Source organism: Schistocerca gregaria, chromosome 4 (assembly GCF_023897955.1).
Source record: "Schistocerca gregaria isolate iqSchGreg1 chromosome 4, iqSchGreg1.2, whole genome shotgun sequence".
NCBI classification, from domain to species: domain Eukaryota; kingdom Metazoa; phylum Arthropoda; class Insecta; order Orthoptera; family Acrididae; genus Schistocerca; species Schistocerca gregaria.
Window position 1 is genome coordinate 538069614 of NC_064923.1, and position 27454 is coordinate 538097067.

The window sequence follows — 27454 nt, forward strand, 5'->3', positions numbered from 1 at the left end:
AGCTCAGATGGTAGAGCACTTGCCCTCGAAAGGGAAAGGTCCTGAATTTGAGTCTCGATCCTGGGCAGTTTTAATCTCCCAGGAGGTTTCACCTCAGCGCACACTCCGCAGCAGAGTGAAAATATCATTCTAAAAAAGCTTAACACCGTTACCATATATTCCCCTACAAAGAAAAACACAGAGTATTACCTCAATTTAATTCTCGTACCATTGCAAAGATGAGTAAAATGGATATTAGTGCCACTGGTGTTGTGAAAGAGATGATGAATTACCATCACCTTCTGTACCGAATTATTAGCTGAGCTAACCACTCTTTTAACCATACAAAACCGAAACTCCCTCCACAAATACTGCGTCTCAACGGTTGGAAGAAGGCACACGTGAACATCCATTAATGAAGTACCTCGGCCAGAATGACCTCTTACATGTCAAGCAGCACGGATTTCGAAAACATGGATCAAGTGAAACTCAACTTGCACTTTTCTCACACGATATTCTGAAAGCTATGGATGAAGACAGTCACCTAGATACAGTCCAGAAAGTGTTTGATTCAATACCACGCCTACTCTTGCTGTCGAAAGTACGATCCTATGGTATGCCAAGCAGATTTGTGGCTGGGCTCTGGATTTCTTGGTAGGAAGGGACCAACAACTTTTCTTGAAGGAGACTTATCAACAGATGTAGAAATAACGCCTGATGTTTCGGATATTTGTTATACGTGTTGTTTACTAGTGACTTTTCAGACAGTATTGATAGTTACCACAGGCATTTTCCAGATAATTCAGTTAGTAGCTATAGTGAAGTATTTTCTGCCTTTTCTTCAAATTTGTGGTATTTTCCTGAAATTTCAGTCCTGAAACAAGATCGCCACTCTCCCTCTTTGTAGTGAAACATATGAAAATCGTGTCATGTAGTGATCCATTCTTCGCATTATTTATTATCCCGCATATCTCCAAATTGCCGTACTTTTCAAACACAGTCCTCAATTTCTTTTTGTTATTCCTTCACTACAGCGGATAATAACCTATAATGACTACTACACTGCTGCAGGACCTACACGATATCATAATAGCCATTATTTTTATTATTATTAGTTGTAGTGCTCAGACAGAAGTCATTGACAGCTAGAGGATTTCAGTTTCCACCAGGTCAGAAATGAAGTGTCCAACAGTCAACTGATTTACAAGCAGTAAATATAGCGCATGTGTCTTAATTTGGTTGATTTTAAATGGAGTGGACTAAATTCTCCAGGGAGAGGAATATCGCAGAGAAACCATGTTCTGTAACAAGTGTCTACTGCGAAACACCGTGGTGTTGTGTACATACGGCGTGTGTACGTGTGGTTGCGTAACGTTGTGTCCGCAACGGAAATATCACGTTTATGAATAAATTAAACAGCCCTCTCACCGACAACTTACACCGAGAGGAATATAGTAGATGAGATATTTAGCCGTGACGATATTCTACTATTCCTTAATTAGAAGGTCGATAGCTTGAGTAGATGTCCTACAAAATGAATACAAGTAGATACCGTCAAATTATTTAGTTTCAAACAACAGAAAAATGCAAAAATATAAAATCAATACGGAATGTTAAATCCTACTCTTAATATTGTTTTGAGATCGGGAGAACATCTGTGACTTTCCCCATTTATTAGATGGACATACTAGGTTAGCCGACACTAAGTTGCATCGAGAAATACAGGACCTCCACCCTTACTGGAACTGACAGTAAGGACCACAGAGAACAAGCAGGTGGAGCCCAGCCCATTTACTGTGATTTTTTTTCCCTATCTGCTGATCCATGGTGCGTATATCACCGTTTACAGTGCTGAGAGACGTGGTCTGGCAACGTGGATCTGCTTCGCGCCGTTGGGTGGCTTGCAGAGAATGTACTTTAAATACCTATAAATCTGTCAATGTTGTCGTTGTTGTGGTCTTCAGTCCTGAGACTGGTTTGATGCAGCTCTCCATTCTACCCTATCCCGTGCAAGCTTCTTCATATCCCAGTACCTACTGCAGCCTACATCCTTCTGAATCTGCTTAGTGCATTCATCTCTTGGTCTCCCTCTACGATTTTTACCCTCCGCGCTCCCCTCCAGTACTAAATTGGTGATCCCTCGATGTCTCAGAACATGCCCTACCAACCGGTCCCTTGTTCTTGTCAAGTTGCGCCACAAACTCTTCATCTCCCCAATTCTATTCAATACCTCCGCATCAGTTATGTGATCTACCCATCTAATCTTCAGCATTCTTCTGTAGCACCACATTTCGAAAGCTTCTATTCTCTTCTTGTCTAAACTATTTATCGTCCATGTTTCACTTCCGTACATGGATACACTTCATACAAATACTTTCAGAAACGACTTCTTGACATTTAAATCTATACTCGATCTTAACAAATTTTTCTTCTTCAGAGACGCTTTCCTTGCCATTGCCAGTCTACATTTTATATCCTCTCTACTTCGACCATCATCAGTTATTTTGCTCCCCAAATAGCAAAACTCCTTTACTACTTTAAGTGTCTCATTTCCTAATCTTATTCCGCCAGCATCACCCGATTTAATTCGACTACATTCCATTATCCTCGTTTTGCTTTTGTTGATGTTCATCTTATACCCTCCTTTGAAGACACTGTCGATTTCGTTCAACTGCTCTTCCAAGTCCTTTGCTGTCTCTGGCAGAATTACAATGTCATCGGTGAATCTTAAAGTATTTATTTGTTCTCCATGGGTTTTAATACCTGCTCCGAACTCTTCTTTTGTTTCCTTTATTGCTTGCTCAATATACAGATTGAATAACATCGGGGATAGGCTACAACGCTGTCTCACTCCCTTCCCTGCCGCTGCCTCCCTTTCATACCTCCCGACTCTTACTACTTCCATCTGCTTTCTGTACAAATTGTAAATAGCCTTTCGCTCCCTCCCTGTATTTTATCGCTGCCACATTCAGAATTGGAAAGAGAGTATTCCAATAAACATTGTCAAAAGCTTTCTCTAAGTCTACAAATGCCACAAACGTAGGTTTGCCTTTCCTTAATATTTCTTCTAAGATAAGTCGTAGGGTCAGTACTGCCTCACGTGTTCCAACATTTCTACGGAATCCAAACTGATCTCCCCCGAGGTCAGCTTCTATCAGTTTTTTCCATTCGTCTGTAAAGAATTCACGTTAGTATTTTGCAGCTGTGACTTATTAAACTGATAGTTCGGTAATTATCACATCTGTCAACACCTGCTTTCTTTGGGATTGGAATTATTATATTCTTCTTGAAGTCTGAGGGTATTTCGCCTGTCTCATACATCTTTCTCACCAGATGGTAGAGTTTTGTCAGGAATGTCTCTCCCAAGGCTGTCAGTGGTTCTAATGGAATGTTGTCTACTCCGGGGTCCTTGTTTCGTCTCAGGTCTTTCAGTGCTCTGTCAAACTCTTCACGCAGTATCATATCTCCCATTTCTTCTTCATCTACATCCTCCTCCATTTCCATAATATTGTCCTCAAGTACATCGCCCTTATATACACCCTCTTTATACTCCTTCGACCTTTCTACTTTTTCTTCTTTCCTTAGAACTGGGTTTTCATCAAAGCTCTCGATATTCATGCAAGTGGTTCTCATATCTGCAAAGGTCTCTCTAATTTTCCTGTAGGCAGTATCGACCTTACCCCTATTGAGATAAGCCTCTACATCCTTACGTTGGTCCTCTAGCCATCCCTGCTTAACCAATTTGCACTTCCTGTCAATAGAGTGGACGCAAACTCCTAGAGCTAAAACTACTTCAGTACGAAAAGGACCACGAGACGAGACATGTGTTTGCTCATAATCCGGGAACGAGATTAACTGAAGTATTCATTCGAAAAGAAGCACTTCAGTATACCTCAGACTCCAGAGAGAAGCCAAATATCGTCATTGCGCTTACAGAGAAGCGGCTCAACAACTTGCTCCTAGTGGCGAGACGCACAGGCAGTCCTTTATCATCCTAGATGCTGGTTTCCAACAAGGCTCACGGCGACTTTGTGTGTGCTCGCTGCAACAAATCTTAGCGTCTTGCAAAATCATTGCCTCTCACTACATGGGGAAGATGCCAGCCAATCACTTACATTCATACTCTGTATAGAATGCTGGTCTAGAGCATTCTAAGGACTCTGCCAATTAAATTCTCTTCTCTGCTTATTTGCAGTAAATGTGGCTCGCTGTCTCGTGTGGAAAGATCTGCGAAGGGTCAATTATCGTCTGCCATTCCTGACCCTGCACATGCTATCGCTCTCCAATCTATTCTCTTTAGAGTACTAAAACGTCCCTCTCAGTCGAACACGGGAAGATGCCTGTTCTAACCTCTCTTCTGCTGATCGCTGCTTTTACAGGAATATGTAAATGTCAGTATCCCGCTCAAATTAATTCCCAGCCGTTCAACAATACAGAAAGTATTAGTACATGGTGCTACCCAGAAAGACCTAATGAAATGACCAATTATCCGGTCACCCATTTTAAATCTCGATTTCATATCGAATGAAGTATGCAAGCAGACTGGCATAATATTGCATGTATAGCGGAAAAATATAACTGCTTTACAAGTGGATAGTTAACTTCCTTTTCTGGGTAGTTGTAGGTAGTACCTGCGGTGCATAGACGGTTGTTTCACCATTTTATAAAAATCGTTGTTATAAATAACCAGTATAATTGTCTCACTGGATCATTAGTTTAATACGAACACTAAATACGATTTATCTTCCGCCATTTTTAAAATAAAGGTGTTCAAGGAATTTTTTTTTCTTCCTAAGTTTGGTTACATGCTAAGATTGTGGTGGAGGGAGGAGGAGATGGGGTGCTAGCTATTATCTGACTGCACTTAGGATTATGTTCTCAGGAAGGTTCTGGAGCACTGCTTCAGTATGACACAGTCTAAGTTCCGAAATCACATGCAGCTGCAATGTTTACATCAATGCTATTTTATTCATTCTACGCAGAGCATCCAACGTTTGGTCCCTCTTTCTCTTTAATGTAATTCTATAGTCAAGACGAACGGGGTCAATGTAATGTTATAAAACTCAATATTACCTTGGTAGGTTACACAGTACTAGAATCCTACTGCTGACTCTAAATGTAATTACTGTCCTCGTCAACTGAATGGTACACAGGAGAAAGGGAGAATGTCTAAGCCCTGGTTGCATTCACACCTAATGGTCTAAGAAAGGTTGGGAAAAACTGCTTCAGATCATTTTGTGAGCCAGAGAAAAAATCCTTCATTGACAGACTTATTGGCAATTAACGAAAACTGTAATAATGTTATTTGCTAGTTTTTATTCAAATTGACATTACTCTTTATTTTAGTAAGAAAAGTGTAGTTACTTCATTGTCCGTTTTTCAGTTATAAATATTATGTGCAAATTTTCACTATTATCTCTGTAGAAAACCAATACAGTAGTGTACCCTTACTTAATATAATGATTTGTGTGCATGTATTATTGAAGATTATAATAAAAGATGTAACATTCAAACTAAATAAAATCAGTGTGTTGAAGATACGACATTAAGATGTGCTCTAAATTTTTCATGTACATAACAGCATAAAAATTTCATCTGTTTGCCTAAAGGGAAAAACTCGGCGTTGGAGGAAGGCTTACCGATGACGGTGAAGTTGACCTTGTAGTTCCTGGTAGGCGATCGGCGGAAGTCGACGCGGCAGCGGTAGACGGCGGCGTCCGCCTCGCGCACGTTCTCTATGACGAGCGCCGACGGCCGCTTGTAGAGGAAGACGGCGCGCTGGCTGAGCGCGCGCTCGTCCTGCCAGCGCACTGCGCCCGCCAGAGGAGACGTGCGTGCGTCGAAGCTGCGGGCACAGCACAGCGCCAAGGCAAGAGTACAGCGCAGTACAGTTGATACACGACGGAAGGCGGGGCGCGTACGACGCTGCTCCTGTGAGTGCGCCCACAACAGCCTCAGAGGGTGCACAAAGGGCGCGACAACGGACGAGTCCTAGCAGTAGACCAGCGACAGCAGAAGCGACGTACGTGCACAAGTCTACGTCCACACAATTACAATGCAGCAGATAGATAAGTGTCAGACGATTCATAGTACCTCACGACTGTTCTGTTCTCGTACAACGCATGAGAAATATGAACACCTAAACCCTTTTATTTTATTATGCTGGACGTTTTTTATTCTGTAGATGGGAGAGGACAAGATATTTTGGCCTTCAAAGGAAATACGCCTTAGAAAAAAAGAAACGACGCACCACAAAGAAATTATTCGGACAGGACGCAAACCGGTAGATATGATGCACATGTACGGCCGAACAAATGACACTTTCTTAAGGTTGAGTGACAAGGGCACTGTTTGAGTTCTACTGACTTTTGTTTGTTTCAGACTAGTTTCGGCTTACTAGGCCATCTTCAGGCAACAACTGGCTAGCGACTGAAAATGTCCTAATAAGCGGAAAATTAATTTGAAATAAACTATAATCAGTAGAACAGAAACTGTGCACTGGTTATTCAACCATAAACATGAAATTTTTCTTCCATGACGTAATGGTGGAACTCATAAAAAATTATTACAGCTACCAAAAAATTGTATGACTTATTCAAAAGGAAGAGCTTAACAAACTGAACAAGTGAATAACGTGTTGGTTCGTCTCTAGGCCTTAAGAAGGCAGATATTAGCCTTCTCATTGATTTATAGAGTTGTTGGATGACAGTGCAATGTGCGCGTTAGATCGTCAGAATCCCGTTCCTGCCCATAATTCTCAAATCGTTTTCAGTTGAGGAGAGATCTGCCGACCTCACTGGCCAAGATAGGGTTGGCCAAGCACGAGGATAAGCAGTAGAACCTCTCCTTTGCCATAGTGGACCTTATCTAGCTGAAATGTAAGCGCAGGACGGCTTGTCATGAAGGGCTACGGAACGGTGATTAGAATATCGTCAGCATTCTGCTGTGCTGTAAGAGTCCCGCAGATGACTACCAAAGGGGTCCTGGTTGTCATGCCGCATGGCGAGCGACAGGCAGATTGGTATCCCGCCACTGCCTCAGGCGTCTCCGAACAAATCGTCGTCCTGGAATGTCACTGACTGGAGTAGTAACGTCTTAAGTCTCCTGATTCGAACTGAGCCCCGATGACCAGAGAAGACGTTCCTGGGGACGCCCAGCACAGTCATGGGTTACCACCCTGACTGTCGTCCGCCACGCAGCCCGCCTACTAGGAGTGATGCTCTGTGGCGCCATTTATTTCCATAGCTGGAACCCTTCAGATGTCGCCCACGGCACCCTAAAACCACAAGGCTATGTCGTCGGTATTCTACGCCCCGTTTTGTTGCCCTTCGTGGTAAGCCATCTAGGCTTATACTCCAGCAAGATAATGGCTGCCCGCACACAGCAAAAGCTTCAGATGTTCGTGCTTGCCAAAGCCTATCTTGCCAACAAGATCTTCAGGTCTCTCCCCAGTTGAGAACGCTTGTAGCATTATGGCCCTAGCCATCCAACTAGCTGAAGATACACTCCTGGAAATGGAAAAAAGAACACATTGACACCGGTGTGTCAGAACCACCATACTTGCTCCGGACACTGCGAGAGGGCTGTACAAGCAATGATCACAACCACGGCACAGCGGACACACCAAGAACCGCGGTGTTGGCGTCGAATGGCGCTAGCTGCGCAGCATTTGTGCACCGCCGCCGTCAGTGTCAGCCAGTTTGCCGTGGCATACGGAGCTCCATCGCAGTCTTTAACACTGGTAGCATGCCGCGACAGCGTGGACGTGAACCGTATGTGCAGTTGACGGACTCTGAGCGAGGGCGTATAGTGGGCATGCGGGAGGCCGGGTGGACGTACCACCGAATTGCTCAACACGTGGGGCGTGAGGTCTCCACAGTGCATCGATGTTGTCGCCAGTGGTCGGCGGAAGGTGCACGTGCCCGTCGACCTGGGACCGGACCGCAGCAACGCACGGATGCACGCCAAGACCGTAGGATCCTACGCAGTGCCGTAGGGGACCGCACCGCCACTTCCCAGCCAATTAGGGACACTGTTGCTCCTGGGGTATCGGCGAGGACCATTCGCAACCGTCTCCATGAAGCTGGGCTACGGTCCCGCACACCGTTAGGCCTTCTTCCCCTCACGCCCCAACATCGTGCAGCCCGCCTCCTGTGGTGTCGCGACAGGCGTGAATGGAGGGACGAATGGAGACGTGTCGTCTTCAGCGATGAGAGTCGCTTCTGCCTTGGGCCAATGATGGTCGTATGCGTGTTTGGCGCCGTGCAGGTGAGCGCCACAATCAGGACTGCATACGACCGAGGCACACAGGGCCAACACCCGGCATCATTGTGTGGGGAGCGATCTCCTACACTGGCCGTACACCTCTGGTGATCGTCGAGGGGACACTGAATAGTGCACGGTATATCCAAACCGTCATCGAACCCATCGTTCTACCATTCCTAGACCAGCAAGGGAACTTGCTGTTCCAACAGGACAATGCACGTCCGCATGTATCCCGTGCCACCCAACGTGCTCCACAAGGTGTAAGTCAACTACCCTGGCCGGCAAGATCTCCGGATCTGTCCCACATTGAGCATGTCTGGGACTGGATGAAGCGTCGTCTCACACGGTCTGCACGTCCAGCACGAACGCTGGTCCAACTGAGGCGCCAGGTGGAAATGGCATGGCAAGCCGTTCCACAGGACTACATCCAGCATCTCTACGATCGTCTCCATGTGAGAATAGCAGCCTGCATTGCTGCGAAAGGTGGATATACACTGTACTAGTGCCGACATTGTGCATGCTCTGTTGCCTGTGTCTATGTGTCTGTGGTTCTGTCAGTGTGATCATGTGATGTATCTGACCCCACGAATGTGTCAATAAAGTTTCCCCTTCCTGGAACAATGAATTCATGGTGCTCTTATTTCAATTTCCAGGAGTGTATTTACAACCTAGCGCCCCAAATGGACAGAATTTGGCACTATATCCCTTTTGCGGATATCCAACAACTCTGTCAATCTATGCCAAGCCGAGTAAGTGTTTGCACAACCTCCATAGGTGGCGGAAGGTGTCACTGAAGTGCTCAATTTGTGAAGCTCTTTCTCTTTAAGGCGTGATAATTTTTCTGAAATTGTAATCACTAGTTTCTCTGTATACGTGCATCAGATCTACCGATTGCCGCCGAATAATTCGCTCCTGGTGCTCCGTTTCTTTTTTGTCTTAGTGTGTAGTTAGCGACTGACATTTCGTGGAAAGACCTCGCTGTAACGAAAAATACCTTTGTTCTAGTGAAGGCCACCACAACTTCCTTATTATATCCGTGAAATTCTCTCACCTATTCGCTATAGTAAAAAACGACCTACCCCTCTAACTTTTTTCGATGTCCTTTTTCCCGATCTGCTAACGGTCCCATTCTGCTAAGCAGTGCTCCGGAAGAGAACGGACATTGTCTCATCATTAGAATATTGTACCTTATAAGTGTTTTGCCAATGAAACGGTTTCGCTACAACAGTTCCTATGTGACGGTTTTAACGGTAGTTGTCCATAATGACAAACCGTAGGCATTTAATTTCGTTAACTTTTAAATTTGTGTTATTTATCCTGTAACCAAAATTTAACGGAATTTGTTTTACAACTCATCAGGGGGACACTATTTATTATTTAAGGTGAATAGCTTATATTCAGAGTATACAGATGTCTAAATGGTTCTTCAATTCGGTTTGATTTTTTGATGTCTTCACTAGAAAGTAGATGACAGCATCATCTGCAAACAGTGTAATATGACTGCTTAGATATTCTCCTAAATCGTGTCTATAGATTTAGAACAGCAGAGTAACTATAACGGTTCTCTGGGTAATGCTAGTATCACTCCGTCTTCAGTAGATGACCATCAGTCATTTACTACGAACTGTGAAGCTTCTGAGACGAAATCGCGAATTCACTCGCACAACTAAGACGGCACTCCATAGATGTGCAATCATTGCTTCATGTGAATAAAGTTCCAGTTGTGTTTCACAAGAATAATGCTGGTTGTGTCTCAATTGAGCCGGCTGAAGTGGCCGAGCGGTTCTAGGCGCTACAGTCTAGAGCCGCGCGATCGCAACGGTCGTAGGTTCGAATCCTGCCTCGGGTATGGATGTGTGTGATGTCCTTAGGTTAGTTAGGTATAAGTAGTTCTAAGTTCTAGGAGTCTGATGACCTCAGCAGTTAAGTCCTATGGTGCTCAGAGCCATTTGAACCATTTTTGAGTCTAGATTGATTGCTTTCTTTGAGATATTTTATAATGCTGCAACACAGTATATGTTCCAAAATGCCACCGAAAATCGACGTCAAAGACGTGGGCCCGTAATTCCGCGATTGCTGCAATTTACTTCCTTGAGCGTTATTGTGGTCCTTCAAACTTTCCAGTTTAAAGGTATGGATCTTTCACGTCGAGCGAACAGCTGAATATATTTGCAAGAAAATGAAGCTATTTCATCAGCGTACCTATAAAATTACCGAACTGGTGTACAATCTGGTTCGGAAGACTTCCTTTTACTAACTGACTTATATTGCTTCACTACACAGATGCTATCTGCTTCAAAGTTGCTCACGTTGGCTTCCGTTCTTGATACGAATTCCGGGATATTTACTATAAATTCTTCACTGCAGGTATTTCGGAAAACCATCTTTAGTGGCACTTTCGTTGGTAATGGCTGTGAACTTAGAAGTACTTAAACCTAACTAACCTAAGGACATCACACACATCCATGCCCCAGGCAGGATTCGAACCTGCGACCGTAGCGGTCACGCGGTTCCAGACAGAAGCGCCTAGAACCACACGGCCACACCGGCCGGCTTCGTTGGTAACATTACCATTGTCATCACGGAGTGAAAGCGATAATTGTATCTTACCGCTAGTTCACATCACGTATAACAAGAATCTCTATGGATTTTCAGTTAAATTTAGAGAAAAGTTTCGTTGTGGAAACTATTCAAACATGTTGTTCGTATCAAAAATTACTTCAGGACAAACAAGTCGCTATGTCTATTACCCCTAGCAGCTATAAATAATACAAAATTTACCACACAGTACAATAGAGGAGAGAAGACAATCGAGCAGATTCTGCTATATGCTCTGCTCCCACCAGTGCTGACATGAATTGGCCAAACTTAACAAACAAACAGAAGACCATAGCGCAGCATTAGGACTGATGCTAAAGGTAGGAACGAAGGTTCCGAAAAGACGATTTTATGCACATAACACTCTATGCGATGTTTGTAGGCTCGCAAATCGAGGTGATGGAGGTATTTCAAGGCTTCAGTATTCTGTAGTTACAAGTTCTTCTGTGTAATTAATAATTAGGTAAAATGTTCTACTTATAGACAGCTTGTGTCTTTATTCTCAAGCAAAATATATTTTTCTCTTCCCGACTATTTTTGTTTGCAGAAGAGTTTTTGAAATAGTGCATTCAATAGCAGCCATTAATTCAACTTCTCAGACTATTACGGACACCCAACACCGTGATTCCAATACAACATTAGTTTATTTCTATCCAAGGAACGTACATCCTGGTATATAAAACATTAATTCAAGGATAATCAATATTTCGAGAGTGTATATAATTACAAATATTAACCCGCAACCCCCTCCCCAGCCTGGTCAACTTCTAGAGGAATGACCAGTTGAACGGGATGTGAGATCCTGGATCCTTCTGAAGTTCGTAAGGTTACAGTTCGTATTTTCCCATCTCTTCCTTCATGAAGATCTTCTATCCGTGGCTTCCTCCACATGTGTCGTGGACGAACATCCTCTTGTAGAAGAACGACATCACCCAGCTGGAGTCATCCTGAACCTGGCTTTGGTTGATGAGTTTCATGGAAGTTTTTGAGCAGGATCAGATAATCTTTCTTCCACCTGTTCCAGAAGTTTTCTACCATATTCTGCAGCCGTTGAAATTCCTTGGACAAGTCCTTTGTAACTGGTGATTCTGGACCTGTAGGTAGTGTTGTGAGTCGATCACCTACAAGGAAATGTGCGGGCGTCAGTGGCTCAGATTCCTCTCCCCCTTGCGTGATTGGCCTAGAGTTTAGTGTTACTTCTATGCCCACTAGGATTGTGTTGCAACTTTCTTCGTCCAACTGTGACTGTCCTAGAAGTTTTCTCAGGTAGCGTTCGACAGATATCACCATCCGTTCCCAGAATCCTCCCCACCAAGGCGCGTGTGGGGGGGATGAATTTCCAAGTCATGGCTTGCTGGTCGAGGTACTTGTGCGTCTTGCTTGCCATGAGAGCCTGCCAGAGCTCCTTCAGCTCTAAGTGCGTGGCATGGAAGGTAGTAGATTACCAGTGTAAATTTTGCTGGGCACTCCTCGTCTTCCGACAAACCTTTGTAGGGATTTAAGAAATCTGTCAGCTGACATATCTGAGCATAGTTCCAGGTGAATGGCTCGTGTTGTTGCGTATGTGAACAGAGCAATATACGCTTTCTTTGTAATATGTCCTTATCTGACATATAATGGACCAGCAAAGTCAATACCTGTTACAGCAAATGGTTTCAGTGGTGAGACTCGTACAGCTAGTAACAGAGCCTCAGTTTGTTGAACAACGTGAGCTTTCACCATCTTAAAAGGTAGGAAACGGTGTAGAACATGTTTAATTGTCTGTCGAGCTCTAAGGATCCAGAATTCTGTTCTCAGATACACTATGTTTACTCCAAGGTGATGCAAACAAATGTGAGTCTGCTGGATCAGTAAACGTGTGAAATGATGATGTCCTTCAAGAAGAATCGGGTGGCGTTGATCTCTGGGTAATTCTGCAAACTGCAGTCGTCCACCGAGACGAACAAGACCATTATCCAAGAATGGGTTGTAGCGAGCTATCTGAGAATTACGTGGTAGAGGCATATTGTTGTATAGTGCATGCAGTTCGAGCGCAAAATGTTGCTGTTGAGCAACTTGAATCCAGTAAGTTCGTGTTTCACGTAAATCTGATTCTGTTGGTTCTCCAGATGTTCTGTTTTATTTCAATAAGTGCCGTTTAAAGCGAAGTACCCATCCTGTAACTCTTAACAGCTTGAAGTAGCTACTGTGCCGTGTAGCTGTTAAAATAGGAATAGTTGTTTGTATCATGAACACATCTGTTAATTTCTTCTTTTCTGGCAAGGAGTGCTGTTCCGTCTGTAAAATTCGAGGCCACTGTGTTCTGTTCTTTATTAACCAAGCAGGTCCACGGAACCATACAGAAGCATGGTGAAGTTTATCTGCTGTGGTACCTCTGGAGGTTACATTAGCTGGATTTTCGTCACCAGGGCAGTGCCTCCACTGTGACGGATTCGTTAGTCGTTGTATTTCACGGTTTGACACAAAGGTTTTCCATCGATTAGGGTCATGTTGTATCCATCCTAAGGCTATAGTTGAGTCAGTCCACAATGCTGCACGACTTGCAGTATAGCTCGTGGCCTTACAGAAGTAATGAAGTAGTCTTGATCCAAGAAGTGGTGCTAGAAGTTCCAGCCGTGGAGGAGTTATTTTTTAGATGGGAGCTAGTCGGTTTTTACTGCAAAATAAATGGACTGATACCATATTTGTTGTGGGGCACACTACATAAAGGACTGCGTCGCAAAAGACATGGATTTCTGGCTCAGTGTTTTCAGACACACCAAGCCATCGGGGCATTTTTATGTGTGCACTTGATGGCAATGTTGATACCCACATTCGCCAGCGTTTACTAAGATCAAAGGGTTAAAGCTCATCCCATTCAATTCCTCTTGACCAAATTTCTTGAAAATTATTTTTGCAGTGAGGGACACAGGTGACAGCAAACCCAGTGGGTCATAGACTCTAGCAGTGTTTTGTAGTACTTCGCTTAGTGGCAGGACGATTTATAACATTGTCGGTAACATTGCTGTGAACAACACTGAGCGTATCAGTTTGTGTGTTCCAGTGGACTCCCAGTACCTCCGTATCTGTAGTGTTTATGACACCTTCTGATTGCCGTATTCCAATCATCTGGCTTGAATTTGTGGGCCGCTTTGCCATTGGTAGACTGATCTGTCCCATGAGTGATGTAAGCTCATAATATAAGTTAATTACGGCATTGTCATTTTTAGCACCTGCTACAAAATCATCCATGTACATATTATCTTCAACAAGTAAAGCAGCTTGCGAAAAATTCGTTTTGTGCATTACAGCAAGTTCTTTCAGCGTGGCTGCAAGAAGAAACGGACTGCAGGTAAGTCCGAAAGGTAGCCGGGTGAAGCGATATGTAATGCTTTAGTCAGTTGTAATACAGTTTCCTTGTTGATCTACGATTATTTTGTACCAAAAATAGCTCGTGAGATCTCTATCTTTCCTGTGAAGAACTAACTGTAGAAATGGTTGTTTGATATGGGTAATTAAGGCTACTTGATGTAGACGATATCTTAGTAACATTGAAAGAATGTCAGGAAGTAAATTAGGATCTATTTCTAAAGAGTCATTCAGTGAACGTGCATTCTGGTCGTGCGACATACAATCCTCCATTTGATGACACCTAACTTTTCTTTCTTTACTGCATCATGTGGCAGACAAAATCTGCCACGCAATTTCTGTCCAGAATGTGTGACTTCCACATGTTTCTTCTTGATATGTTCTATCATTTGCGCCTCGTAAATGTTTTTCGGTTTCTTGTTCTTCGTAAATTTTTTCTCCATTGAAGCAAATCTCTTCTCTGTTTGCTGACGATTATTAGATAACATAACGTTGGGTTTTCTGGGGAAAGACACCACACTTCTTTTGTCTTCGATGCAGTAGGATTTTGAGAAATCTTTCAATAACGCCAATTCCTTCTGATTCAGATTTGTTGTTTCATCTTCTGTGATTCCCATTGTATCTCAATTCCAGAAACGTCGTAAAATATGGACTGTTGTTGTCGCTGTCTCTAAACTGATGTAATTTGCCGTTACAAGGTTAGCCGTGGTGCTTGATTTGCTTCCAGTAAGAATCCAACCTAGAATGGAAGGTACCAGAACAACTGATGACGTTAGTCGAATCGGAGGGGAATCTTTAACGATTTTCCAATAGTAATCTACTCCGAAAAGAATCTTCGATGGGAAGATCTTCTGTATCATCCTTTAGGTCCGCAAACTGAAGTCCCCGTGTGCGTACAAGTTTTCTTAAATCGGACGGCACAATTGGGTGGGCGGAAAATGAGTATGTGCTTTCAAACGCAGTCACAGACATCTTGGAATTAGTCCATGTACCCTATAGTGTGAATTCTACGCCCCTACGATGCGTTGAAGCTGCCGATGGCATTTCAAAAGCGTTGACATATAGATCACGATGTTCTCTGGTTCTTAAACCTAGCTCATCAATCAGGAACTTGGAAGTGAAGCTTGACTGACTACCGCTATCCAGAACGCAGCGAGTAAGTTTGCTTAATCCGGCGGGTCCACTGACCCAAACTCGAGCTGAACTTACGTCGATTCTCCCTACAGATGTAGAGCTAATTTGCTGAGAAGATGAAGAAGAGGCAGCAATGTCAGTACAGATAGCTTCGTGATGACTTTTTATGCACTTAGAACACGAGACCTTGCGCTTCTTACTGCAGTTTTTAGCATTATGACCTCGGTTTAGACATCTAAAACGGCGATTATCTTGCTTCGGTTTATCGATATGTTGTTGGCTGTCAGTTACTATGCAGTCTTGGGCCCAATGAGAGCGAGCTTCGCAAAATACGCAATATGGTTGTACCGGTACTTCTCGTTTAGGCTTACGCGGATCTTTCGCTTGCTTTGAATTTATGTGAAGCACTGCTGCAGTGGGCGTGAAGCTAGGAGATGAGTGATATTCTGTATGAATCTTTTGTGCAGTGAGAGCACCACGAACTTCTTCTTCCAAAAAGTTAAGTAGTTTCAATACATCTCCTTCCGCTACTTCATTTCTTCTAGCATGAATGACCCAATTCTGGCACATTTCAGCGGGAAATCCATTAAGAATTTTCGGAGTGAGAATTTTGCCGTATGCCACGATGTCTTCTCCTAAGGCACGCAGTGCTTGAATACGACGGTTGCATTCCAGGAATGTACTGTTCAGCGTTTCAGATGTCGCTGACTGTACAGGCTTAAGCGCATCCAAATAATCGAGGTGTGCCTGTCTAATGCGATTGCTATCTCCGTATCTAGTCAATAAAATTTTCTTTGTTTCTTCATACGTGTTAGCCGTTATAGGTATTCCATCTACTTGCAACTTCGGTTCGCCTAACAGATACCCTCGTAGGAAAACATGTTTGTTTACTGTAGAAAGGGATGGGTCTATATCAATGGTCGATTCAAATTGTTCCCAGAGCGGCACCACATTTTGACATCTCCACAAAATGACTCAAGCTTAATTGCTGGTAGCTTGACAGAGTGGAATACAGTTGGTTGTGTGAGCACTGAAGGTGACGTGATATTCATCTGCGACGTGTGGCTGAAAGCTTGTAATCAATTGCTTTTCTAGCCTTCTGTATAGCACGTTTGACTTTGTCTATATATTCCTCAAAGCTCAGCACGTCCGCATTGTATTCATCGTCAGAGAGAAAATTATGAATAGCGTCATCTAATGAAACGAGCTTCTCTAGAGTTTCTTGAAGACGTTCCCTGTAATGTTCTAAATCATCAAACGAGCTTTCTGTGGTAAGAGCATCAACAGCCACACAAAACCCCGTAGCATTAGTCCTCTCCCTAGACAGACAAAGCAGGACGTAGAAGTACTGCAATGAACATGAAATGCTATTTTCATGGACCCTCTGCCAGTTTGTGTCAGTATGTGTAGCGTACGGACTATGTGCAATGTCTGCCGCTACTAGTGATGAGGTGTAAGTGAATACCATAACAATAGTTTCGTCATTATCAACTAATTCACATGCAATGTGTTGTACAGAAATGAAACGATATTCTTAATGGGGAGATCCCAATAAGTTGTCACTTTCGTGTCTGTATATAAAAAAGTATTATACAAAGTATACAAATCCCCTTTAAACCAGATCTGAGGATAAATACATGCGTAAAGGTATAAAACTTGAGCTTCTAAATAAGGTTAAATGTAGACTTTCCTTTCTGTTTCATTGTTGTAAAAAGTTGACGTATTTCATATTACTGTAAAATAGTCCTTGAATCAAGAAACAACGAATTAACTAAGAAAAAAATACGCATCTGCATGCCTCCTTTCATTATAAAATGTGTAACTGTTGCTCAAAGGAGATTTTATGTCTGATCAGTAAATAATTGATCACAAACATCATACAATTATCAGAAAAGAAGGCTACAGTTAAGTTACACATGAATTATCATGAGATCACTATCTTTTCGGAGTATCACAATGCTGTAGATATGTTTGATAACCTCTGGTATGAAAATGAAACTTACTTTAGAATGGGGAACTATGGAATGCGCGTCTCTCATGAATCTTTAACTATTTCACCTTCTATAATTTCCAAATTACGCGTTAATGACGTACAAAATAATTAAAATCGTCTCTCAACAACATTAACACTTTCTAGCATGAAAAGGGCTCTGGTCAAAAAGTCTGAATTCCTCCATCTTGTCTAGGAGGAAGTAAAACTCAGAGCAGGTGCTCGCTTACTGAACTTCAATGTTTTGTACTCTTTCTAATAAAGTGTAAGTAATGTATTTTGAGACATGTACCATTACTTTTCTCCTTGCTGAAACGGATGCGATATACAGGTTCTGAACGACACCTCAAATGTAAAATGTATTTTTCTTTTTCTGCTGCTGATAAAGTAATCAAATGTTCCCATTAGTACGAGAGTTGTTCATAAATTAACCTCCGAGTAGAAGAAAATATACATTACAGTTGAGAAATTTTGTCTCCCAATGATACAAGCTTCTTTATTCCTTGATCGAAGAATAGTGTCGCCCGGTTCCTCAGCCATTTGCTGACAGAATCCTTAAACTGATCATCGGCCGTGAAGTGCTGAGTCGTCAGCCAGACCTCCTTCATGAGGAAGAGAGAAAAGTCGCTTCGTGCAAATTCCGCACTATAGGAAGGATGCTGAAAAATCTTCCACCCAAAAAGTCTGAGATTTTCCAATTTTCGATTCACGTAAGGCGACGCGCATTGTCCTGAAGAAGAATGATTCCTTCGGCAATCATTCTGCGCCGTTTGCCGTATAATGTCCTCCGGAGATTCGAAAGAGCCTCAGAATTAATCTGTGATATCACAGTATTCTGAGGCGTTAATCTCACGAATTCATTTTTCAAAATCCATTTGCGAACATAAAAAATGTAATCGACATTTTACGGTTTGAGAACTTCTGCTTGAATTTTTTAGATTTATTGGGAGAATGAGTAACATTCGAGTACTTACACTGTTCCTTAGTTTTCAGGTTGACGTACTGAATCCTACGTAATGTCCCTAGTCACGATTCTTCGGAAATTCCTCCCTCTCTCCATGATAAAGCTGAAGAAATGTCAAGGCCGCACATCATTACAATCAAACATGAGTTTTCTGCACCATTCCCCCGCAACGTCATCACTCACAACCCAATCCTCATACACATGAAACAAATGACAATGAATCCCGGCGGCGGTGACCCCCTCTGCTGGTAGAAAACTAATAACGGAACATATGTCAAAACTGACGGGAGACGCAGCAACACAGGTCATTTCAACTGTCGTTAATGTAGTAGCTTTTGTTTATTTGTAATAATGTATGAACACTTTATGTCTGCGTCTAAAAACGTCCTCTTATAGTTAGTCTATGGTTACACATACGTAATAAAATTACAAACTTTTTCATTTTAGTTTCCTTTGTGTAATAACGCTTTGGAGCAAAGAAAAGTATACTCTGTAGCAACGATCTGACAGGAATAATCTGTCAATAATAAAGCGTTATAAATAGCTCTCATAATACCAATTATTGTTTTTGCAAATAACTTCAAGTTCAGACAGACTTGTTTGCTCCGTGACAGAGCGCCATGGAGAAGTTGAAGAGTCTAAACTAGGAGATGCATGAAGGTAGACGCTACGTATCCCACGAAAGCCTATCTAAAAATGTTACGTTTATGGAGATACACAGCTTCCAGATGCGTAATAGACGTAGACATGGTTCGTACACACGTTCATTTAATTGTGCGATTTGTTAATTTCGAATAAACGTCATTATCAAGCACATGGAACATAGATGTTACAAATGTACTTGACAATGACGCTTAGTCGAAATTAGATAATCGAACGATTAAATAAACATCGTGTTATAGCCTACTGCGAACCATGTTTACGTGTATTAACCATCTAAAAATATTCCAACAACCAGCATTGAGGACTCTAGAAACATACCACAACGCTTTATGTGTCGATCCCGTGTGGAAAGTGAAGAAATGAAGTAGAGTAATTGCAGTGCACACAGAGATCTCTGTACCTTCATTTTTTCTACAGCACAAACTCGAATGGAGTGATAAGAGCCCCTAATAAGTATTTTTAGTTTATAGTTTCCTACAACTCGGACAAACAGTATAAATGACATCATTTAACGCTATAAGCTTCTGTTTAATTCGTGCTTTAATGTGCGACCGGTTTTTGGTCAAAGAGCATTACTGGTCACACTTTTTCTGAACAGCAAGAAAGCCCTCTGTATGCGTTCGACACAAATACTGAATACACCTCCTCCTGTGTCCACCTCTTCCTCCCTTTCTCTCTCCCCCTCTTCCTTCACCTGTCCATTTCATTCTCCCGCCTCTATCTGTCCAGCTCATTCTCCCTTATCTGTTTCTTCATTGCCTCCTCTCCTTCACCATATCTTCTTCTCCCCTCCATCTGCCCACCTCCTTCTCCCCCACTCTTTCCATCTCTGCCTCCCCCGATTCCTTTTCCATCTTCATACTACCCTTCTACATCATCCGCATCTCCCACTTGTATCTTTTCTCCATGAGTTTACTCTTCCCCTAAATCTGTCCATTCCCTGCTCTGTCCATTTCAACGTGCCCCAGCCACGTTCATCGACACATCTAGCCCTTGAAATACAGTTCAATAAAGCAGACCGACACTACTACCAGATCACAGTTGTAATGCAAGACAGGCTAAAAATCAGGAGCCTGAAAATTATTTATTTGATGACGTTGCTTTTTGTTACTAGGTGGGATCACGTCAGAAATATGGAGGTCAACGTTTTTTAATATGGGATGCTATGGTTTTCTGATAGCCGCTATCGAGACGAATTCCAATGAAGTTCAAAAAGGTGCCATGAACGTCCATTTACAGAAGGAGTTCAAAGTGATGATCATTGGTATCAGTGCAGTGCTGCAATCTTCTTATGATGAATCTAGTGGTATTCCTTATCACTTCGGCACCTACCGAAGCAAATGCTCTGATAATTCTCTCTCGTATATCGTGCAAATAGTAAATATTCGCCGAACACGGCGTATCCATCCAACGTGCCATTGACGTATCAACACCATTCGATGGTTTCGAAATACAACTCTAATAGGAACGGCAAGACTTAGTATCGACGAATCAGGCGAATGTGAATGATGTATTCCTTCGAAGAACGAGTCGATATGTTTCTCATTTACGGAAAATGTCAACGAAATTCATTGAGAACTAGAGACTTATACGCTGAAAGATATCCTCAACGGTTCAGCCTACGCGTCGTACATTTAAAAATATGTATGATAACTTGACAACAACTGTATCTTTAACGCATCGGAAACATATCCGGCAAAGGAAAGTTACTAACGAAGGAACGGAAATTGGTACTCTTGCCACTGTGGTTCGAGATCCTTATGTTAGTTTGCATCACATCGCAAGGGAATCAGGATAAGCCAAAGTAGTGTGGTTCTTGTTCTGCGTCGCCATAAATATCGTCCTTACCATATCAGTCTCCACCAAGAATTAACTGGTACCTATTGTACCCGTCGCATTGAAGTCTACCGATGGGCTCAAGTTCAGATTCAGAGTGATGACACATTTTTTAATTTCATTTTATTTACTCATGCAAGTGTTAATTTTCCTAACAGACATTATTGGGCAACTGAAAATCCATGTTGGCTGCGGCAAGTTGCGCACCAGAAACCGTGGTCGGTGAATGTATGATGTGGTATTCCGGAGACGGAATTATAGCTAAGAAGAAGAGGTATGATGGGAAGCACTCTCGGCCGCGGACTTCACAATGGTTTGCAGACCACAGATGTAAATATAGGTCAAGGCTTAACAACTCGCTAATTCTGAGCGCGAGCACTCAATTCTGCTAACGCTCTTACCTGCAGCAGACCTGTTGCGGCGTGGTGGCGAGTGAGGGAGATGCGCGCGCAGTATGTGATCACGACAGCACGATAGAAGAGGCAAAATGTGAAATTTCGGAGGGTCAGTTTTGGTAGCAGTTCCATCTAACGTCGAGTAAGCATTGTGTAACACCGACAATGTCTTCGCTTTTCTACCTGCTGTGCCAGGAGATGGGTATTGCTTGTCATAGCACTTCAAAGAATAGAAAACGGAAAATGTGAAGGACCTGATAAAGTACAAGAGAATTTGAAAATCAAAAGGGAGCAATCGAAAGGAAGAAAACAGCATTACTTTTAATGAAGTCCTTGGAAAATTTCACGGATGATATTTAATGGCCGCGCGGGTTGGCCGTTCGGACTAAGACGCCTTGCCACATTTCGCGCGGCTACGCCCGTCGGAGGTTCGAGTCCTCCCTCGCGCATGGGTGTATAGGTTGTCCTCAGCATAAGTTAGTTTAAGTTAGATTAAGTGGTGTGTTAGTCTAGAGACCGATGACCTTACCATTTTGGCCCCATAGGAACATACCACAAATTTCCATATTTTGATATTTAATCGAAGTATACTAGACTGTTGTAGCTGTACATTTACGTCCACTTCAGGTAAAGCACTTCCACGTGGTGTCTTATAAAACATGACAATCGTGCATCTCACATTTGTTATGGAAAGTAACGTTCAGAGCTGGCTTTTAATATTTCTGTAAAATATTTAACCCTGAATGAAACTGTAGATAACATAAGCACACAACCGAATGTGACATTCTTAGTAGCTCTGGAGAACATGTATAAAACGTAGGTTTGTCAGGGCGATTATTAGTTTGTGTGTCTGCAGTTGGAGCGTTAGTCATGATGGGAAGTAAATCCGGCTTCGAAGCGCAACTGAATGAGACACTGAGAAAGCTTCCAGCACCCAAGACAGCATGATCAGCAGCTTGAATTAATAGATCCCAAGACACTGGAGAGGGTAAAGTACTCGCTCGTTGCGGACTTGTGCTCACCGCTTGCTGGCGGAGCACGTTTGCTGCGAAGCCCTAATGTAGATGTACGAGGACTGTTCGCTTAGTAACAACCGATCACAGGCGAAATTGAAACCACTGTCAAAAATAAAAAATATTTTATTAACAACTGTTAGCTATACCTTCCAGCTACTTCTCTACATAGTTGCCGCACCGAATTAGACATAAGGTGTAGCGTTGTACCAACATTCCAACACCTTCTTAAAAGAAGGCAACGGTCTGTGCTTTCCACCAATTCTCTACGCTGATCTACAGCTGGTTCTCTGTGCAAAATGTTTTGTTTATAACCAGCGGTTCATGTGGGCAGAGATGGACCTCCGGGGGGGAACCAATTGTGGGATGTACTATAGGTTATCAAAACTTTCCATTGAAAACGCGGCAGCAGCACCTTAAAATCCCCCCCCCCCCCCCCATAGTGCGGCCGAGACTCTCATGAAGAAGGAAGCAAACGAAAGTTATAAGGGGTGCATAAAATCAGGAGAAATCTCTCACGAAGCCCTCATTCTTGGCGAGAGACACTACTTTCTCGGCTATTTTACGTGCTCACTGCGTGCTCAGAACTGAAAAGAGCGACGTGACTCGATCGACGGGCATACCAGAGACTCTGCCCAACATATCTGTGGAAAGCTTCCTAGAAGTTTCACTGTGATTTCTATCTCATGTGCGATTGGACATTAATTTCACAAGAGATCTCGTATGTGACGACAAGTATATTACAGGATGGAGCACAAGTTCTGATTAGGGAAAGATATCGGTCAAGCCCCTTTGATAGGAACGATCATCAGTTCTGCCTAAAATAATTTGGGGAAAGCTACGGAAGGCCTAAATGTGGATGGTCGCCCTCTATCAAGTGGGGCTATCGGCATATCAGCTACATCATTTCTGTCGTATCATGGGTCAACCCATTGAGAAAGGTACCTTAAGCTGTGAAAATTTCGTAACCGATCTTTACGACGAAGACAAAATCGTATACGGAATGGAAGGCAATGTGTGGATTTATTGCTGACCTATAGATGGGTGCTTTGAGGTCCTCCCGGTACCAGATGACCAGCAGCGGCTTGTCTTCGGCCACGGCGGGGGTGATGTCACACGGCAGCCGAGCCACGCCCCCTTCCGCCGCCTGCACGTTCGTCGTCGGCACTGTAACACGAGAACACACAAGCGGGTCACAGAAGTGCTCTAATTGTACATTAAGGTAATTGTATGTTTGTGGGCCAAAAGCACCAAATACTTGTCTGAATAATGCTATTGAACAGTGTCCCATTCTACGTCGCTGTGAAATGCGACCATCTATGTCGTGTGGTTTTTTTTTTTTCCCAGTCTGATGCTGGCTCTTGTGACATCTGCTTTTTCTTTTATTTATGCGGTTCACAGTCACTTGCGCGACAAGTTCGTGGTTTTGGTGCGGATCGCCGAATGAGATGCATTTCACTTATTGGAACACGTTTATTGCCAAGGCAAGTTCAATAGCGGTATACGGAAACTGTCTTTACTTCAATACGACTCAAAACGTCATTTAAATTTATGACTCATCCGAGAGTACTACTGACAATGAGATTATTAGCAGTTGTGCTTTGAAATCTTCTTCAGCTTGCTGTGACACCTAAAAGAAAATAAGATGGTACCCGTCCCCATTGCAGCTCTTCAAATATCAAGACATTTCCTTTAAATAATAATATGCTTTAATTATCAAAACTAACGGAATGTAGTCACTTATTTAAATTTTGATATGGTAATGAATTAACATTCAGTGAAACTCTATGGCTACATTTTACATATTTAATCTCCTTAGTATGAGCAAGGAGAAACGTTAGTAACATCCTCAGTTACAGGAGTCGCCGTACCCGATGAGTGCATTTGATGCCATTCCTCGCTAACTCAAAATGCCGGTAATGAGAAGCAGTCCTTGTTCGTCTGAACGTCACTATCTCGTTGAGGCTTCTCTCCTCAATTTACAGAAGGTGCCAACCAGATGCTGTTATAACGGTCTGTCCACAGTCCAGAAAGAGACTGAAGATCCCGGTGGGTTGATAGCGTGCGCGTTCGTTAGCCTCCTGAGACAGTCGCGAGTTCTCTGGAAAATGAACTAATAAACCTGTGAGCTTACACAACCACAACGCCCCTCTGTGCCTGTTCGTCGTTGATCTTAGAGTCAATTAGTGCCGTCCTGACTAGGACGACGAAGATAAACCGTTATTAGATGAATGATTCTCCTACAGCGTCCACCTTCCTTTATCTTCTAATATAGACACACGTACATGTGTGCGAAGCATGGGTTAGCAGAAGAAGTCCAGCATTTCTCCCCATTAAGCTATACCGATGGAGCGTTAACGAACATGTCCAGACTTTTTTAGTCGTCCAGCGAATCTAAGCCGCCGCAAAACATAACTCTTTCGCGCTCCCGTTTACACCGCAGATCTCACGGCGAAGCCAGGTAACGAACGTATGCTGGAAGTTCATCCTCCTTGCGAATTCTTGTCCTCGCTAGGCATACATTTCTTCTTTCCAACCCTTAAAATACAAATCGATCTTTGTGACTCAGAATTTCACTGTCCTCAAGTTTTCAACCCGAACCAGGAACGACCATTGTTGCTGTTAACTACCTTGCTCTCAGTAGGGCAGGTCCAATTTTCCATTCGAGGTTATTTGTCTGTTTAACTATTCTAATGACTCTTTAAAATTCTGTACTTGTTTTGTACAATAATCGGCAGTACATTTTCTCAGTGTTTCCCTTTCCATTTCAACCCAGCTGTTTGCTGAACAATACCGTATCGTTCTCACAATATACTTACACGTGGTGATTCGACTGCCCCTACCGCTCGGTTTTATACAAGCCATAGTACCTTCAGGTGCTACTCGCAACATGGTAATATTCTTTCATTTGACATGCAAAAACTATTAGTCCTACGAAAAAGTTAACAGGACCCTTTTGCAGGAAGTATAATGCAGTTAAATTTTGTGCTGGATTCGCTATCGCTGGAGGCCATGGTTTTCAAGTTACTCAAGAAAAATGTGCTTAAAGGTCACTTTTGTACCTGTTCTTGAATAATTAGAAAACTGCGCCTCTATCGAAATCGCATTCCAGTTACAACATTTAGCTAGAGGACCAATAGCTTGCCTACAGCAAGCGAGAGAATACGAAAATATAGAGTGTGGCATTTGAAGGTGTTGCATGCTGCATGAAACACAGAGGTGAATTACCCTCTATTGACTGACTACATATCATGCTTTCAGAGCTAAGACTTTCCTTCCGTCGTTTTCTCTCGAGGAAGAGGTTGTACTGTGAAACACTGAATTTTACGGTTCATAGCATCGGCCATCTCTGGCCACTACTTTATCACACCTGTTTTGGCGGCATACGAATCCAGCACAGGAAGATCTGAGCGTCTTTTGAGGAGACCCATTAATGAATCCAGTTTTTCCGCTATTCATTTGACTGAAAGTGCTGGTCAGCCAGGCCCTGTGTCATTAATCGAAAAAGGTGGTAGACAAAGGCAGCAATGTCTGCAGAATACGGCGGTCAACATTTCCAAGGGTTTTGATTGGTTTTGCGACAAGGGGTGGAGCATTTCCGTGTTGCAAAATCAGTTTTTATATGTCTCACCTTATTGTAGTAGTTTGTCTTTCAGCGCTTGGCTTAATGGAAACAACTGCTTTCGACAACCGTTACCCGTGATTTTTTCCATCGGTTTCACTAGCCTCGAAAACCTCCTCTTTTTCACTGCCAAACTGATACCCGACGTTCTTTCACAAACAGGAGCCTCAGCATAGGCCTTACCCAGCATTTTATGAGTCTCAGATGCAGATTCCATCATGCAAAGCACGAAACTAAGACTTCCCACTAATGCACCTGGTCGGGTAGCACAGTACTTGTAGAGTGATGGTATTTTAGGCTAGATGCTTGTTTGAGGTGGTTTGATAAACACTCGCCAGTCGATACGCAGCATGGGAAGCCAGTTGGCGTTCAGAATAAAGATACTTCGACTGTCAAAATTTTATCACTAAACTGTCGAATACTCGTAATAAAATTCCACAACTTATTGCCATTCATGAAACGACTCAATCTCAAATTATTCTAAGGTCGAGAGGTGGCCGAAACCCCAGTGGATAGCTATGAGATATTTAGCAAGTCATGGTTCATGGTTTGGGTTCCTGCTGTCATGTCCTAGTTCATGAACCACGGGCAACGTATGAGTGGCCAAGTAAGTGGTCCCGACAGTCGGGATACCAGTTACTGTGGAATAAGGCTAGACATCTCGGACATATTCTGAGTCGTGGTCAGCTTTGTGCTCATACGGCAAAGACTACCAAATCCACAGGTTAGTCCCTCAACCGTTAGGGGTAAAACTCAATGGGACTCGGGGCAAGTAAGGCTAGCAACCTGCTTCCCTGGTACTTTAAATATTATGCTGGCAACAATCAGAGCAAAATGCCTCGGACCTTTGGAGGTGACGGAGTCCCACCTCTAACTGCCAAACCAGGGACTCCTAAGATACGACTTGGCAAACAAAAGATAATGAGATGGGGAGCTATTAATATCAATGGGGGCTACTCTGGGAAGAAGGTAGAGTTGGCAAAGGCTGCAAGTAAGATGGGGCTGGACGTTTTAGCTGTTAGTGACATCCGGGTAAGGGGTGAGAAAGAAGAGGAAGTGGGAGAATACAAGGTCTACCTTTCAGGAAGTCAAAGCAGGAATAGCACAATGGGGTGTAGGGCTTTACATCAGGAAAGAAATTGAACCCAGCGTAGTTGCAATAAGGTACGTAAATGAACGACTGATGTGGATAGATTTGACAGTGTCTAGCAAGAAAATTAGGATTGTGTCAGTATATTCGCATTGTGGAGGGACAGATCAAGATAAGATGGATAGTTTTTATGAGGCACTCAGTGATGTAGTTGTTAGAGTAAAGGACAAGGACAGTGTTCTGCTCATGGGTGATTTTAATGCCAGGATTGGAAATCGAACAGAAGGGTATGAAAAGGTTATGGGTAAATGTGGAGAGCATATGGAGGCCAACAGGAACGGGAAACAACTCTTGGATTTCTGTGCCATCATGGGCTTAGTAATCACAAACTCCTTTTTTAAACATAAGAACATTCACCGGTATACTTGGGGAGGCAGGGGAACCAGATCTGTCACTGACTATATAATAACAGATCAGGAATCCAGGAAGGCTGTGAGGGACACATGTGTATACAGGAGATTCTTTGATGACACTGATCATTATTTAATCTGCAGTGA

The 27454-nt window shown here is 43.0% G+C and overlaps 1 protein-coding gene across 2 annotated transcripts in view; it reads right to left on the bottom strand.

Moving 5' to 3' along the window:
* LOC126267335 (nephrin-like) overlaps window positions 1–27454 on the bottom strand; it is a 747526-nt gene that overhangs the window by 252520 nt on the left and 467552 nt on the right. For both annotated transcript variants that reach the window (XM_049972441.1, XM_049972440.1), the window contains exons 2-3: window positions 23220–23352; window positions 5619–5824 (exon numbers count right to left, since the gene is read on the bottom strand). In XM_049972441.1, the coding sequence (XP_049828398.1) occupies window positions 5619–5824; window positions 23220–23352 (339 nt within the window). The remainder of the gene's footprint in view (window positions 1–5618; window positions 5825–23219; window positions 23353–27454) is intronic.